The sequence below is a fragment of the Drosophila sechellia genome, chromosome 3L (assembly GCF_004382195.2).
Source record: "Drosophila sechellia strain sech25 chromosome 3L, ASM438219v1, whole genome shotgun sequence".
Lineage (NCBI taxonomy): Eukaryota > Metazoa > Arthropoda > Insecta > Diptera > Drosophilidae > Drosophila > Drosophila sechellia.
Window position 1 is genome coordinate 14,819,863 of NC_045951.1, and position 18,487 is coordinate 14,838,349.

At 39.3% G+C, this 18,487-nt stretch overlaps 1 protein-coding gene across 1 annotated transcript; it reads left to right on the top strand.

The window, feature by feature from the left end:
* Window positions 1-16,771: 16,771 nt before the first annotated feature.
* LOC6605758 (peroxiredoxin-2) lies at window positions 16,772-17,523 on the top strand. Its single transcript, XM_002030537.2, has one exon. It carries the CDS (start codon window positions 16,872-16,874, stop codon window positions 17,460-17,462), a length of 591 nt encoding a protein of 196 aa, XP_002030573.1. The 5' UTR covers window positions 16,772-16,871; the 3' UTR covers window positions 17,463-17,523.
* Window positions 17,524-18,487: the final 964 nt, after the last annotated feature.

The following is an 18,487-nucleotide window of genomic DNA, read 5'->3' on the forward strand; positions in this document are numbered from 1 at the left end:
TTTTGCATAATTTCCAGATTTGCTTTACAGATTCTAGTTTAATTAAGAAAGATACTAACGAATGAAATGGGTAAGAATTACTAACTATTTCCTAATTCATTGAAAATATTAAAGAAAACTAAAACATATTTATTCCTGTGTTATTTTGGTTGTACTTAAAAACTAAACTAAACTTTAATGATGCTCTCTTTAGATGGGTTCAAAACAAAACCATAAGAATGCCATTTAATTTATTTGGGCATCTTCCGCTTAATTTAGAAAGCGTTAAATTTCATGGGAATGTGACTCTTCAATGTCAGCATAATCGATTCGCTTCCTGATTTCACCAGAATCCATCCGAATTTCGACGCAAAAACCATTTGTCAGTTGGCGGCGCTCATCCTCCCCTGACTCCAAAACATATTCCCATTGGCCCATCCGACACTTCCACTAACCCAAGGCCAACGAATTTTCGCAAAGGCCTTACAATAACAAATGCCAAAAATAACAACAGCTTCAGCAACAACAAACATGAGCGGAGTGGGAAAAGAATTATGAAATATGCAAAGCAATAAACAATTTAAAATCAAATAAAAAGACAACTTCATATGCAACCCGAAACCGAAAATCGAAATCGATTGCAGCTTAAGTTTGGCTGGGACAGCAGCCAAAATAAAAAAGGCAAAAACCAGAACAAAATAAATAAAAAATAAAAAAAGGAGCAGGAAAATATCAATATTTTATGCTTTAAGCATTTGTTTGCTTAGAACGACCCCCGAAAAGCAGAAATCCACCAGACGAAGTGAACCGGCGATCAAAGTTGGAGCTGTAGTCGCCGGATTCAGAGTTGGACCACATGGCATACTCGCAGCTCCAGCTCCAGCTCCTCCGGCCAACTGTGTCCCCCCAAGGTACCGCCCCCCTTTGGTGCAAACCCCCTCTCTCTCTGGAAACCCCTCGATGTGGTGCCTACTACTGTTGCGGCTGCCGGTTCGTTGTTGTCTAAATTTATGATTATTGCCCTGCCAAGCATCTTACGAGCAACGGCAGAAAAAAAATCCATAACAGCGGCGGACTCAATTCGCCTTGGCTCAGCCGAAAAAAAGAAATATCTGCCCCCCAAAAAGGAGGTTATCGAATATTCACATACCCTTGGGTTTAAACTGACCTATCAGCAAAAAGCTATGCAAACAATCTAGCCACTTTTGGGGACTTTTGCAATTATGTTGTTTGTCAGATTCTAACACTTTTTTTTTAATCTAGAGCTGTTGATTCTGCAGACCAGCTTATCTTAACAGTAAAGCTATAGGTATGTGTTAATAAATATAAGTTATTAAGATAATAAGCTTAGTCTTAATATGTACTGATTCAAAATAGAGATTGATATCTGAGATACATGAGATGGTGTGCCATGTAAAGAGATAACATAGATGACAACTTTACAGGAAGAATGTGGCATACCCTTTGATACAGGGTATTACAAATGCAACGAATATGTGGGGAGGCGGGTGGACAGCGGGTCCACCAAGTGAAGTGATTCTGCAGTTATAAAAATTGGATTTTGCGCGCAACTTAATCACATTTTCGCCTCCAACTCGAGAGACTCTCGAACTTCCCTCCCTCACCCATGCTCCTCCACAACCATTTTAGCTATTTTATTACCGTCGACTCATTGTGACGATTTTTTGCCGAGTGTATGTGAGTGTGTGGTGTGCTTGAGTGAGGTTCGCTTACAGATTCCTCTTTTGCGGTGGCTCCTTGTGCGCTGGGCGAAAATTTACGATTATATCGAAATCTGATGGTTTATATGCCAGACTTTCTGTGGCCGAAAAAAAAAGGTGGAAAAACAAAAAGTACGCACACCCATAGACCGTCGACGACTGACTACTTTGTATGGCCCGACTGGTGACTGGAAGATTTACGCAAAAAATTAATTTACGATTCCAGTGAAAATCAAATGATATAGTCGCCGTGTGTCTTCACTGAGCCGGCAACAATGTTTTATTTAAATTCGAGTTCCGTAATTAAATTCCAAATGCTGAGGACTTGAAATCGAGAAGACTTAGTCGCTACTTGATTAAGGCGCATCAGATAAAACCCGTTTAATTTTGTTTAATGCCCGGCAATGATTAACCAATAACGATAATGGATGTTGATGGGGACTCTATGAAAGTAGGAAAAAAGTTTTATAACTGCAATTGCATTTAATTCGTTAGCTGGGTAACTCACTTTTACGAGCTTCACAGAGAAATGCCCAAAGAAAAAAAATACAGAGGAAGGGAATGCAATTGAAATGGTATTGATAAGCGACTTAAGGGTTAGATAATGAAATTAAATGAAGTTAGCTTGCTGTGAGAACTGCGTAATGAGTTCCAAAGGCAGTCATAAAAAATACGTAATCCCAAGATCAACTGGGGGAATACTGTACATATGTGTGGGAAGTTCTTAGCCTCGACGAAATGTCTTAGATATTTCCGGGTAATGGAAATTATAATATATTTATGCAAGAATACACCCCTTCGAGTGACTCGTCTTAAGCTGTAAGATTCACTCATAAATAAAGTAGTTCATGGTTTGAAACGGTGTATACAAATACGGAATGAAGTGAGGGCTCAACAGGTGACATAAAATGATAAGAGCCATTCTTTCGATCGTTTACAAACCATAAAACCATATCGTGTGTACATGCAATATGCAATATGCAAATACTTCCAGATAAAGGTGCGATAAAAACGTGCCTGGCATATAAGCAATATTTTTACAGGGCTATAGTATGGTTGAAAAAAATGTGCAATAATAAATATTGCAACCTTGAATTGTTAAATATGAAGTTAGATGAGTAACAAGTATCTGATCTTGATAGAAATACGCGTATATCATACGAACTTTTGTTGTCAATGGATTCCTGCAGAATATGTGATTCCAAGAGTAATAGCTAATAAATAGCAATTTCTAATTGTTGCTAGTCTGATCTTATTACAAATATTTCTTGTTTTTTGTCAGTTTTTCCCATATTATATGATTATAGCAGTGACTCATGGCCCTCCTGCAGATTAAGTTATTTCCAAGCGCTTGAGGTAAGGGTCATTAGAGGAAAAATGTCGTCATAAAAGGATCGCCAATCTTTACACTTAATTACGTAAGATGGAGCCCGCACACACCCGCACCATGGCAAATAAACGATAAAGCATAGCCGTAAAGCGCTGAATAAAACAATATGTATTAGCAATCTGTTGCCAAGTGAATGGCAACATGAGTCCAAACATGAAGCCACAGAACGAGTGCCTCAATAGTCATCATAGCAATCCGATCCACTGCGACCAATCCCATACCATATAGCATAACACTCCACTTAACCATCCAATGAGTAGTTTGAATAGTCTGTTCTGCTCGATTCCGCGCAATAAAGCGACTCAAAGACTTTAACTGATAGTAACGGCTGCCATATATATATTTAGATGGCTGCACTGCAATCGTGAGAATTGCTCGGATGAGTGTGCTAACGGTTTATGCAAAGCATGGTCACACCACCAGCCCCATTGCCAAAGGAGCCAATTAGCATGCACTAAAAGTGCAAAATGCATTCTGCAAGCCGGGGCATTACATTTCATTACATGCATTCGTCGAACGACGGGGCACGCATTGTAAAACATGAACCCGGACAGGAGCAGGGGGGTAAATAAATAGAAATAGAAATAAAATAAGGGAACATGGGTACCCAGTGCCCAGTGCTCATGGTATCCACTAGCCAATACCCAGTTCCCAAAGCCTGGCTGGCCATTTAAATGAAGCTAAGAGAGAGCCGAGTTTTCGGGCCATGATGTAATTGAAATGTGCGACTGGTGTGTGCTGGGCTGGCCCAAAAGAGAGTGCAACTATAAAATTAGTTTTCATGGCGTTAAGAACAGCGTTTCCAAGTAACCAAGGGCCAAGAATTCAATTTAATGCATTCAGGTCTCGCTGCTAGCTGCTCTCTGCTCGGGGTTATTCAATTTTATGGTCGCCAGGCGAGCGCATAAAAAGGTTATCGGCATTTAAAAGGGCAACTATAAAAAGGCAAGCCGAGCTATTAAATAGCATTATTTACACACCGTTCGTCTTAGTTTCTCTGTCCGCTGCATGGGAGAGTGCCGAAAGTGCGTGCAGTGTCCGGATAATTGGAACAATTCCGCTTCTTGGACAATGATAAGCATTACTACTCCTCCAAAGAGACCAGAGACCAAAGACGAACAGGGACAAGAGTCAAGTGCATCGCCGCCCCTTTATTGACAGAGTTTCACAGGCTGCCTGGGATTAGAAGAGCGGTGCTGGACAAGATTGCGTGCCAACGGAAGCCTCCCGGGCACGATCACAAATATAATAAAAATATAAGCACACTCACTCATATTTTCATAATTGGCCAAACTGCTCCGCTGGGCAATTATCATAATTGCATAATTTTCGTTCTAAACAAGCCCGAAAAGAGCGGACATAAAATAAACAACACACATGACAGCCAATGGCTGAGTTTTGTGCACTGCGAGAATTCGAAAATCTAAGATTAGTTCGGTTGATTGCGATGGGAAATTTGGGGGGAAAATAATTCATATATCAAGGTGGTTGGTAAAGTTCCATTAACTTGGGAATATGTTTATAATAGTTAAACTATGAGAAGTATCTATATCTGCAACTTTTTAGTAATCAGATTGCTAATTTTTAAGAATATGTATTTAAATAAGTAAACAAGTAAAAATTAGTATCATGATGTATGTATACTTGTCATATTAAAATCTGCATTAATTACATGATTTCTTCCATTTCATTCAAAATAAATCTTTCTATGATTATCATATAATACCCTGATCTCTCTATTCCATTTTCCAATGAAAGGCAACAGATTAAGCCATTGCCCCTCATATTTTCTCTCTCTGCTGGAAAACTTGACTAAATTTATATGTTTACTATTGGATTTATGTCTCTCAGACGCCGGCGCAGCAGCCCCCAGCTTCAGGTTCGGCTACAGATTCAGATACACGTTCGGGTTAGGGCTTTCTACTGGCGTTTGGGATTGGGACTTGGGACTGGGCCTGAGGTTCGGGTTACCGCCTGTCCAGGAAACAATTATCCACATGCTTGTTTGGACGATTGGGGGAGCGTTCCCTCTACGGAAGCGATGTATCCAGGTGCGTCGGTTGCGGAGGGGGCTAGCATTACGAGTTGGCCCAAGGGATCCTCTTTTGCGGAGGGGATCTCTGTGCGGTGAAGTCCGGTTCATTCGCTGCGCATGCGCGTTTAATTTTCTGCGGCCGCCTGTTTTCGGTTTCATTTTTTCGGGACAGCGAAAATGAGCGAGAGGCGGTTGATTCAAATTAGCCACGTCTCCTCGGAGGAGAAATATCAGGCAGTGGCAGCAAGACAATGGAATGAGCAGGCGGTGCCCGGAGGCGTGTACCAGGCCGAAAAGACTCGGGGTACGGGCTCGGAGTTGGCCAACCAGACCGGAGTTGGTCAAACTAACCCAGCCAACCAAAGAGCCACGACGCCATCTCCGACTCCAACTCCAAGCTCCTGCTCCAAGCTGCCTTTATGTGCATATGCGTTTCACTCGCTGATTATAGGGTCGAAATTGCCGGGTTCAACAAGATTATTAATGTGCGCCAGCTTGTTTATACAGATACCCATATGCAGATACCCCTACAGCGGGGGCCAAAATAATACCAATTGCCTCGTTGCGTTTTAAAAAAAATGTTATACAACATTATTTGGCAGTTTACATTGCCCCCCCCTGTGATAGAAATAAAGCGGTTATTATTCAATCATAAAGTTTACAAATTTTGGTAAGTCATTTTCAATGGCATTTTATGAATCCGCCAAACTGTCAATTTTGGAATTATGGAAATAAACAACAATTAAAAAAATATACATTAATCGTTTCTGTTTAACGTGTCAGTTTCATCTGAAATTAAAAAAGTTATTGCATGCTTTAAAAAAAGTAATAGCTCCTAAAAATCATTAACCAAGTTACAAAGTAAGAAATATTTCCATATTTTACGATTTTTAAGGTGGTAGTGCTTTCAATCAAATATTTATAGTTATTAAAATGGAAATTTTTTCAATTCGTATTTTACTGGGTACTTTAGTTGAATAATTATTGAAAATTAGGTGATTAGTTTTTAATTTAATAGATGGGAGGCTATTCAGCTGACCTTTGCTGTACATGCGTGTGTGAGTTGGTACCTTTGTTCTCGTTTCGTCTTCGGGAAATAAATTGGGGAATGGCTGCAGCCCTAAAATAATTTACCTCTTAAGTGTTGTTTGTTTAACCCAAAAAGCAAATTAAATGCGAATGACAAACGAACGAACGAACGAAATGGATTGGATTGGTTTGCTTTGGATTGGACTGGACAAGGTAACACCAACGGAGACGCCAACAAATCAACGACACCCACATCGAAGAGTGCGAAAATAATGTTATAAATACTTGTGATCCCCGGCTCCCAGATCTTGGGATCCGTGGAAGAAAGACCAATTTGCGTAGGACGGTCACTCAGTCCCGGTTCGGACTTAAGGCCCAAAACAAAACAGGCACCAAGCCCGGTCCGAAAAAATGTTGGTTCTGTTTTTTGGTTTTGTATCTTTACTTTTTTTTTTTTTTTTGAGATACATATGTTCATATGCTGACATATCCGCAATGTGGCAGCATAATATAAATTGACATTGACAGTTGACATTTGTGGTACATAAATGTTAGCCCAGGCCGTTCATATATCATGATGACCATCAGCTCTCAGCCCCAGCATCTCGGGAACTCAGAAACAACAGATACAACAGCAGGCGGCGTCTTACTTATAGACTCGGCCAGGTTTTTTAGCTTTCTTCCACTGACAGTGGCCTTTTTATTTCGCTTTTCTTTCCGTATTTTTTCGAGACACAATTTTTTTTTGTTTGGTAAGTTTTCAAGTTAATTTGTTGTTGATAGGTTGACATTTTCAATTGGGGCAAACAAGGCGCTCGCCGCATGTGGTGGAAGAATTTTCTGTTCACTTGAGAGATGAAATGAGATGATGCGGAATGGAATGGCATGGGCGATAGGTGACCGCAATTCAATTTGAGTGATCGAATTGTGGCCAAAATAATTATACACTAATGAGGCACCGACGCATACGTACCTCGGACATTATAATTGATGAAATTGTAAGCCTCGGCTGTGTTTTCACAAATAATAATTGAATGAGCTGTGTGTTGTTTCTGATAGAGTCAAGTGCCTGAGTACGAGACACTCGAGTGACGTTGAGCCGGCCTACTGGTGGGTAGATGTCGGTCAATAGCTATATGTCCGGCGAACATATGTGCGTTGTAGACCTTGATAGCATCTTTTGAAAGTCAAGGTATAATTTGTCTCCAATAAAAATATGTTGGATAGTTGGCCAAATGAGGTGGGCAAACAATGACAGGCCAACAAAAATACAAGAAAAATACTTCATAGTGTTAAAATATGTAAAATAATAATGATAACTATAAACTAGAATACAACAGTTAATATGCATAGAAGAGAATTGGTTTGGATATTATGGAAATATATCCTAATTGGTTTCCTTTCATTTTTTTGAACAAGATACATCGGAGCTTCTCAGGCATTTTGCACCTAAAATTTTAAAATTTTCTTTCTTTGAACTACCGATTTCTTTTCGAGCACGTCAGGCCATAAAGAATGCAACTTTAATGCTTCCTCTCAATTGAATCGAACCGAGTGAAAACGATCCCAATCAAAAATCAAATCAGTGCTTACCCCATCCAAGCGAGGCCGAGTTTGAGAACACCAGTCTCTTTGATCCGATCTAATTAGTATGCCCGCTCATGCCTGCATATATGAGGCGATGGAGGTGCGTCTGGAATCGCTTGGCCAGGATGACGCTGGATTCGGGTTCGGGTTCGGATGGTAAAAGGAAAGAACCTCCAGAGTCAAGCAGTCTGCTCCTGGGGAGACACACTGTCTAAGCCAGGGCATATGGTAATTGCCTTTCGGGATTGATGATTCTCCGGTTTTTCTTTTTTGGGATCCCCTATCGCCGCATGTAACCCATTAGTTTAAACCCCTTGACCCTTAATCCTTTAACCCGCAGTCTCCATTCGGCCTTTTATCCACCGCTATATGTAACCCAAAATCAAATAGGATACAGCAAAAGGAAACACAAATTTGATAACGTTTCAGATAAGAATCAATCGCTCTACTAATGGTACTCCAAAAAAAGAGTTTTAAAATATATACACATGCAACTGCACTTGGAGAAAGATTGATCTAATGATTGAACATAGAATTCTTAACCAAAATGATGCCTTTTTTTATGAATTATCTTTGAAATGCTTTGAATTTCTACCTTAATATAACTACTAGCTTAGAATAATGTTATAAATAGTTGATGCTACGATATTTTTTCACTGTGCATAAAATGCAAACACCGAGTCTACACTTGAAATTTATTCAAATTAGGCCGCGTGGGTTAGGGTTATGGTAGAGTAGTTTGCAATGCGCGACACCTTGCGGCATCATCGACAACAACAGCAATACGCATGTTGCACTCAACGCAACGACGCACACAGCAACAACAATGGAGAGCAGCAAAAGCAACAACAAGTACCATCGGTAACAACAATGGAACATACTAATGCCATATAATATAATATAACCCATTCCATCTGAGCGGTCAAAGAGTTGCAGAGGTGTTCCTCCGTCCCGAAATTGGAATTCGGTCCCCTGGTTATTGTTATTTTGGTTGCTTCTTCTTTTGTTATTATATCGTTGTTGTTGCTGTTGCTCTTTGTTGTTATTTTTTGAACTTGTTTCGTATCGTAAATTCAATAATTTTGACATTTTATTGCATTTTTATTACGTTTTGTGACATCATTAAACGTTTTTATGAGTTTTCTTTGTCGCTATTTGCTGCCCTCGAACTTTTTCTGTTCTCCTTTATTTTTTTTGGGATTGTTTCATTGTGTTTTTAGATGCTCTTCAGGCGAAAGAGTTGAGTCAAGTTGAGTGGGCTTAGTGGTGGGGTTTTGGTTTTTGGATCTGATGGATGCATTTGTCTCCGCGATAGGATTCGATGGAGATTAGAAGTCACATATTTATGGCACTTCGTTCGGGAGAAGTAATTAACGATCTGAGTGATTGATTTGTCAATGAGGCTGAAGAGATGCTGATTACTGCCGAGTTTTTACAGCGGAAACGGAAATTAAGTTGTGTTTTTACTGTGAATTAGACACAACTGAACATTAATCTGGAGTTGGCACCTAAAAATATTCCAGCAAGTAAGATTAGTTCTAATACCAATGAGAGTGTGTGAATGAAATCTAATTACTTTGTAGAAAGTCTAAAAAATTTAATTTTTTACTTTGAAAGAAGAATATATCAATAACAGTAGTATAAGGTTTACATCTGTCAGTTGCAAAAATGGTGGATAGAGTATTTCCGCTTCCATGTCATTCTCAACCCTCTTTTTCGGGGGTCACATTTCGTTCTGGGGTCATCATTTGTGCACTGGTCGTTTGATGTCAATAATAAAAGTTGTTGTTCCTAAGGAAAAGCAGAATTTTTAGGCGGCCAGCCAGACGATGAGGGGAACATGCATACTAAATGCCTGTCTTGCGAGACCTTTCGGACTTGGCCCTTTCGGCTAACAGCCATGAAATTAGACGCACACACATGTGACCATGTGACCGGCGAAAGGGTTCAAATGGCTGGTTGATGGGGGAGGAGGTCAAACCTGATGGCCTATTGAAAAGTAAAATTCGAAACTTAATTACCTGGGGCAGGTTCAACTTGAACTTCCCTAACAAACAGCTGACAGTTGGGAAACACCCGCGCAGTTTGGCCAGAAATGAGTTGGATGAAGAACCGGAGGAGGGTTTTCGAGTTAATGGCTAATGGTCGGGCGATGCTCTTCGATTTTCTCATGTGTTAAATTGCTGTAAGCTGGCCCATCCGTGCACTCTGTTGTTTTGTTAATTTGTTTAATTGTCTTGCATTTTTTCGGGACTGTCGAGTCATGTGAATGAACATCTTGTGCGGTTCGATGAGGTGAACGCAATGAACCCTAAAAACGCTGCACATCCGTCTCAGTGAAGCAAATGCATTGTTGCGTTTTGTTTCGTTTCATTTCGAGTTATTCAAAACAGTCTCCTGTGGGGGTTCCATTGTCCGGAAAAGAAAAAATGAAAGACACATCAGGTGTACCCGAAACGCTAATGAAACCTCCTCATCGGAACAAGAAAAACTTTTCTTTTTTTGGGAAATATTTCAACGATTCCAAATCGATCGTGAGCACTCTCCGCTGGAGACGAAGATCCATCTTTTGTGCGGAGCTGTGAAAAATACCAAACAACAAGCGGCTTAAATGGCGCTCTTTTGGGGGCCCCCTCCGAATAATAATAATAATCACAAAGGCGGGGGTACAAAGGGTTCTTCGCCTCCAAAACTCCTCCTCCCCCCTTCACCGACCCACCTGCCCTTTCAGAAATAAAAAAGAAACTACAATCCCATGAATAAGTAACATGTGTATACACTTGTACAAAGCTCGCGGGTTGCCGATATGGTAATTCATGGCTTTCAAACGTTTTCGGTGATTCAAAGTCTTGAATGGCTCTTTGATTGAATGAGTGAATATTTTTTGGATTTTATTGAACTGATGGTGTCTAAATTTGGGCAACGATCATAGATTGTAGATTTATTGCATTTGATTTGAGAAGCTGCATGTATCCATTTTTTGAGCCCTATTACTTTCATAATTTTCAAAACTAATGAAAGTATAATAATCTTTGAGCAATGTAGATATGATGATTAAAAACCAAAATAAGATACATTTTGAGTTAATAGTTGTTTAAAAGTGCAGGAAAGGAGATATATTATAGTTTAATATTTCAAAGGGTGTGTTTAAACTTGCTGTATGATTTATGGCATACATAAGTACAACTAATTTAGGTAATAAAAAAATTATTATTATGCTTAAACGTTTTTGTTAATGTAAAAGAAACCTTTCATAATAAAACGTTCACTCGAAATTAACACATTTCTTGTCGGTGCGGTTACAATTGCTCATGATTAAGTGCGACATGAAACAACAAACCACGACATAAAAAGGATATTAATCCTGTACAGTGCTCATAAATTTTAGGCTAGTGCTGGACCACCTACCCCTAACTCAACACCCCTACATTAGCACTAGGCGACCCCCCTGGTCCAGTATTCTAATTAATACGACACCTTTTATTCGGGCAGATATTCTCATTAATTGTCAAGCTTTTTATCATTTGTCAGTGGAATTGGACAAATTAATAAATATGCAACGGCAAATGTGGACAGTTGAGTGAAAAATTAGACAGTTAAACTGAGCCAACCCCTAGATAAACACGGTACCCCCATAACTATGCTAATTATGTGAGATATCCGTGTGTGTGTGTAAAACTGGACTAGATGCAAGGGCATACTTTAATAAAAACGTTATAATAATTCACTTTCCGGCGGAATTTATTGACCTGCCCGAATGAGAGAGGGCTAGAAAATGTTGATAGAGAACGAGATAGTCGGTTAACCTGAAAGGCTGCACATGCTCAATGGGCGACATGTGACGACGATCCATACACCATATCCTCTATGGAGGGCCGAGCTGGGGCTACTTTCGCATACCGACCACAGGGAAAACACGCAACCAGATGGAACTGACAGGGGTTAAATGTGCGAAAGAAACCGCCGATGCAGTAGGTATAAATTTAATTTAGTCGGCCGTTCGGTCGTTCGGTCGGTCGGCTGTTTGCGCCTAACAATTAAAAGGCAAACTTCAACTAGAAACAATTTTCAAGATGAATACAAGCAGATAAGCCGCAAAGGGGCACTGGAGGGTTAAGACGAGGGTCGGATCGCCGCTTTTGGCATTTACGCATGGCATGCAGTTGACGCCCAGCACTCGGCTTTTGGACCCCGTTTCGTATGCGCCGGCGTCTTTTCCCTTGGAACGCCCCCCTTCCCAACTCCACACGATCGCCCCTCCACTGAGGTGCTATAGGAAAAACTAGCTAGCTTAGACTAGGAAAGTAGCCAGACAGAGGTTCTCCAGCCCATAAGCAGGTGGATAATATTTTGGAAAAAATATTTTTTAAAGGAGATAGTTCATTTGTATATTACTTATGCTGCTGAAACATTTTCTGATATTTTATTCCAGTTATTTTTTTAAGTTGATAAGCTGAAAATTCTGCAAGCAGATTATCAAAACAAGTGATTGTTTATATGATATATGTGTGCTCAATAAAAATATATGTTCAAAACTTTATAATTGAGCACTCTTGAGAAGGCTTTCAGTACTTTCTAAATCCTTTGGAATTTTAATAGATTTCTTAGCTAGAAAAGTTAATAGCTCTGATCCCTTCTAGCCTACTAGCTAAACTGGCAGCACTGGCACGCTTGGCTGCAGTGACACAGCAAATGCGTATCCCTACTCGAATACCTGACGCAAAAAGCAAAAAATGTTAATAAAAATCATTTAGACAAAGGAAACTGAAATAAAATAAGTGGTGTTTGGCGAAGGTGGGGAAAACTGACTGACTGAGCAGTGTTGCAGTTCAAATTGTGTGTGAGACCATTTCTCAGCTCGTTTCTTAAGCGTTTCAAATTTACGGAAAAAGTCGAGAAGAATGTTGAAGCCATGGAATATTAATTTGGGGCAGGTAGAGATATGCAAATGAATTTGTTTGAACGTTAATGAGTTGAAAAACGCCTCCTGTCTTTCTTGCCCATTTTTTTTGTCGTTTTTTTTCCAGTTTCTGCTGTCGGTTCGCTACTGAACTTCGGTTTGCTTCACTTCAATATTAATTAAAGAAAAAGATTTTCGTTCGTTGGCTCCTCGGTCTGCTCTTGTTTTTTTTTTTTTTTTTTTTAGTTTTTTTTTTGTATCTGTATTTTTCTGCTACTCATTCTCTAGTGGCCGCTGCCGTCGTCAGCATTTTATTTCCTTTAATTAATCATATGCAATTTGGAGTCTGAGATCTCTCGAGCTGCTCGGTCGGCCAACGGCCGTTGATCCACTTAATTATTTAGCAATTTATTCTCACAATTGTTAACAATTTTTTTGTGCTGCCACCCCGTCTGCACGTTTTGCGTAGTTTGGTAGCCATTCGTCGGTGTTTTCGTTGCTTTGTTGGTTTTTCCACAGTTTTGTGCCATTAAACTAATGAAATTAGGAGTGCTGGCGAGCGAAACTCTATGCTGATAAGGCGAAACTATTAAGGTTTTTGCCCCACGCGTTTTATATATACGTATATATTTTTCCTATTTTTTTTTTCGGCGGGTAATTAAAGCGTAATTAATGGTCGGGCTACCGATTCGATATGGGGAGCCTGCCTTTCCGCCTCCTTGGGCGGCATCTGTATTTTGGTTTTTTTCGTAATTTCGTATCTGTGTGTGCTGTGCGATTAATCAAGATCAATTAAAAAGAGTTCAAACTATTGAACTATGAGCGTTTAACAAGGCGTTCCATGGGAAAACAGAATAATACGAAAGTTAAAGGCTTTTCGGTCCATCATGATGGTTTTGGGAGGGCGTGTGATTGGAATTCAGGCGGGTTGAACTAAGTGGCATTTTCCATGCCTTGTTAAATGCTCGATATAGAATTAAAAATTCAAATTGAGTTGTAATCAAATTTGAATAAATAAGGATCAATTTTATTCATGCAGTATTGGGCTTATTAAAAAGGTTTGCTATTTGGACCTACTATAAACGAGAAAGGATTTTTTCACTTTGTAACAAATGATTTCATTGTAATCAATAAAAAACTATGAAATTTATTTCATAGAGTTTGTATATTATATTAAAAACAAATAATACAAATAATTTAAAAAAGTTTTTAGTTTTCTGTACAGATTAACGAGGTATTTCAAATTGGGTTCTTACCGGAAATGGTTTTACTATAAACTCTTTTTGTAGAGCTTAAGCTAAAACCATTTAAATGCAAATCACACTGTTTTTTGCCTCATTATATTCCAGGTGCATAAGAACAAAAAGAAAAATCTCACGTCTTAAGCTCAGATATTCCACTTAAATGTGTTCTTTGTGTTTTTTCTTGACTTTGACACATTTCGTACATAAATATGCTATCATTTGCTAAATAACTTCAAGAGAGCAAAAAAACATATTGCACTTTACTTATTAAGTACGATTTTAGCTAGAAAACAAGAGCTCTGAACCACTGCCATATCAGCATTCTATTTAATATACTTTAAATCGGTTATCTTTAAACACGGAATCGTGTCATGAAAATGTCAAAACATAAAATGAGCAATACATTACCCCAGGTTCAGTCTGAATAACCATTCAATTTCCTTATTCAAGATAACAAACCGGCCGTAAGCTAATTCTCGAAAATATTCACATTAAATCTGACACATAAACCAAACAATAAAATCACTAACAGAATTAAAATATATGCCTAAAAAGCCGAAAATCAATCAGTTTGTATATTTTATTGTGCCATCATGTTTTGGTGTTCTGTGGGCCTTGGTGGCATTTTCAATTGCCATTTAATTAATTAATCGACTTTAAAATTGTCATTTCAAATGCTTATCACTTATTAAAAATCTGTGCGCAAACACAGATAATGCCGAACACAAAAGGCCAGGCGACAGGGGCATAAATTTCCCATGGGCCGTATCAAATAAATTTCTATAGATATTTGGCAAATAAATTCAGTTGAACAGCCAGCAGATCAGCCCAGTTCGCTGCGACTTGGCCTAAACGAGGTCCAGTTCCAGTTTAGATCGCCTGACAGTGATAAGCTGGGGGCGCTGCTGATGGCGTTGGCCACACGCATTAATTTCGCTCTTGGCTTTCATTAACAAAACTACGCCGAAACATGAAGACAGGTCGGCAAAAAACGCAAAAAACCAAAAAAAATATATACACAGAAATACACGAAAAACATCATACAAAACCTTAAGAAAGAAAAATGTATTCTGTGATTGCGTTGGCCGTCGGCCGGGGGTTTGGTTTTTGGTTGATTTCTTCTTGGACTGGGAGGCGACTTGCTAAAAACTCGGACACGCCACATTCGCATTCACCATGGAGTTCGAGATGGGAGAGGGATATCGTGACACGAAGAACTATAGGGATCAAGTTTATATAATAATATATCAAACTATTCAATCAAATTTAGAAGCCTGTCTAGTGAAATATGCCTAGCAGATTTATTTTAATAACGAATTTTTAATTTTAAATGTCGACTAAAACATACATACATAAGTAGCAAATACTTAAATAAACAAGGATACATGTATGGTACTTACAAAAAGGAAAACATTTTAAGTGTTCAAAAGCATATAAAACAGTAATTTTGATGTTTTTAAAAACAGGGCTATTTATTTTATTTTTCTTTATCTTAGAAAATTGATATATTTATACCAGTACTTGCAGCCCATTTACTACGTGAAATACCGTGAAATATGGTACTTTACTTTAGGCTGTGTAAATAAAATAAAATTTTTATTATTCAATAGGTCGTTTCACTAATTGGTGTTGCAAAGTGCTTTGTTTATTAACCATTAACTGCATTTGTAATTGCCAATCCGAGAGACCCTCACGTTTCCATCTCGAATTGTAGCGATCTGGGCTGGTTCGCCCGCTGTTACTCTTGGTTTGTCTTATGAGTTGTCTGACGCACGATGACGTTTAAATTTCAAATGATTGATTCCCCGCTGGCAAAAACTTTGATTAAAGCCGCACAACGGCAGCTCCGTGCTCGGGAACTCTATACTAGGCTATATATCGTGGACACGCCCAGTTGAGTTGAGTTTTCCCGCAGATCCCGAAAAGGTTGTACGATTATATGGCAGATATAGGGGCTGAAGGGTATACTTGGCCACATAGAGACAGATGGAGAGACAGGCCTATTTGCGTGCTTAAATATTTTAATTAAAGAAAAGTCTCTGGCCGCCGTCTTGTTGGCCATGTTAGTTGGCCGAGTCAAAATATTTTGGAGTTGGCCCCACCCCGTTGGCTTGTTTTAATTGCAGTTTACATGTCTATTAACAGGCATCCATCCATCCGTGTTGACTGGCAACTATTTTCCCCGCATTTTCGTGTTTTTCTCGTATTTTTTTTCTCTTTCCTCGCCGCTTTTAATTGCAACTGTCATCAGGTGGCCGGCGGTAATTGACGTGCTGCTAAATCGCCTCCAAATATTATACCAACTCAAAATTGGCACAAAAACGTATGCTAAAAAAGAGACCGCACTGAATGAGCTGTCAAGAAACCCGAGACCCGTATGTCTGGCGCGACATATGAGTATATAATAAATATATAAAAAATGCGACTCTCTCAATCGATCAAAGCCAATAAACCGCATAAAGTGCTTGAATTTCCCTGACGGCTGGCTGATGGTGTCATATGCGAAATTAACACAACAATCATTTCACACGCCCATTCAGCGGCGGCAGGTGTATGGTTCGTCGAGCCCCTCAATTCACATAATTGAATTGGATTCAATTTAATCGATTGCGATTCGGTTTATGTTGCCAAAAGGACGCTCTAATTGGAGCTGATCGTGTTACGATTGTCGGTTGAATTGGAAATTCGAGAGGGAAATGACACAAAAATGAAAAGGCATTTGTAAGAGAATGTGCATTGAAATGTGATTAAGGGGAAAATGTCAAAAATTTCGGATTTATGCAGGTCAACTCAAAATGAGTGAATAAACGAATTTAATTACGTTAGTGTTACACAGTTACAAAGGCAAGTTCAAATTTATGAAACTCTATATAAAGCATGCCAAAATATATAACTCCTAGTCAGATCATTCAGTCTTGAAATCACAAAAACCAGTAGAATTTTTCTTTCTTAGCTCAAAACAAAAAGCTAACATAAAACCGTCAAGATGCGTATGCTCAATATAAACCAAGTGGCTCCTAATTTTACTACCAATGCGGTGGTGGCCGGTGGTTATCGTAATTTTGCTCTTACGGATTTGCGTGGCAGATATGTCCTGCTGGTTTTTTATCCGGCTGACTTTTCGTACGTCTGCCCCACGGAGTTGCAGGCATTCAGTGATAGAGCTCCGGAATTCAGGAATGTGGGCTGCGAAGTCTTGGCCTGTTCCACTGATAGTCACTTTGTGCACTGCGCCTGGATGAATACACCCAGAAAGAACGGAGGTCTGGGTGAATTGGACATACCATTGTTGGCCGACAAGAACATGAAGATAGCCAGGGACTATGGAGTTCTCGATGAGGACACCGGATTGGCTCTACGCGCCCTCTTCATCATCGATCGCGAGGGACGCATTCGCCAGATCACGGTGAACGACATGGGAGTGGGTCGCAGTGTGGATGAGGCACTGCGTCTGGTTCAGGCCTTCCAGTTCAGCGATGAGTTCGGTGAGGTCTGCCCGGTCAACTGGCGTCCTGGAGCTAAGACCATGAAGGCCGATGCGACCGGAAAGGAAGAGTACTTCAAGCACGCGATTTAAGTGTTTAATACAATAGGCTTTATACTAATGTGTATGCTATAAAATAAAAGATACTTATGAACATTCAAGTATATGCGCTGCATTTGGTAGTGTTGAAAATTCAGCACATACTTATACCTTTTGGCGTTCTATAAATCATAATAAAATCAATTTAAGCCTGCATTCTCAAACAGATACCGCCTCTATCGCCATTAATTTAATAAAAACATTCCACCCAAAAATATAATCGGCAATCGGCAAAAGGGCAACTTAAATTATTATTATATAGGTATGGGCATGCCGAAAATAACCAGAACCGATGGCCAAAAGGAAAGTGCGACAAAAATTATATCTGAAATGAATACTTATTATTATCGCACGAAAGACTTGCCGCCGTTTGTCATCAAGGTCTTGCTTAATGGATGTGGTTAAATTTGTTCAACTCGTATAAAGTATTTTTGCAGCTCGGCTTGTTTATTTTTTCGGGCTACCGCAGAGTCTGTTCGGCGAGGTGCGATCAAGATCGCTGCTCTTGGTTTTCTTCTACACTGGAAAAAAAATACTTTCTAGTAAAGATAAAATAAATACATACAAATAATATAGAAACTAAAAGATTAGGTTGGGCTTACATAATTTAATATAAAGCTAAAGGTATAGTTAATAGTAATATGTTAAAAAAATGCTTAAAATAAGCTTAAATAAATTAAAAAAAAATTATAAATAAGTATTAGTATTAAATAAAAATGAATTATTTACTCTTTACGTAGAAAGCACTTTAGTTACCACGGTATTTCATTGTACAAATTATTATATAAAATCACTGGAATGTGTGGTGCATTTTCTCTCGGTGTCATCTTAACTGTGTGGAGCCTCTTCCCCGACTCTCTCCAGCTTGTTGTCGCCTTAGTCATTGGCGGCCGCTGCGGTCGCCGGACAACCTCAATTGGGGCCACCGACTGCGCCCTCCTCGCAGCAGTCACTTCACAAGTTTGCGCGCTTATCTTAATTGTTGCTCGCATATTAATTTCGTACCTGCTGTGCTGACA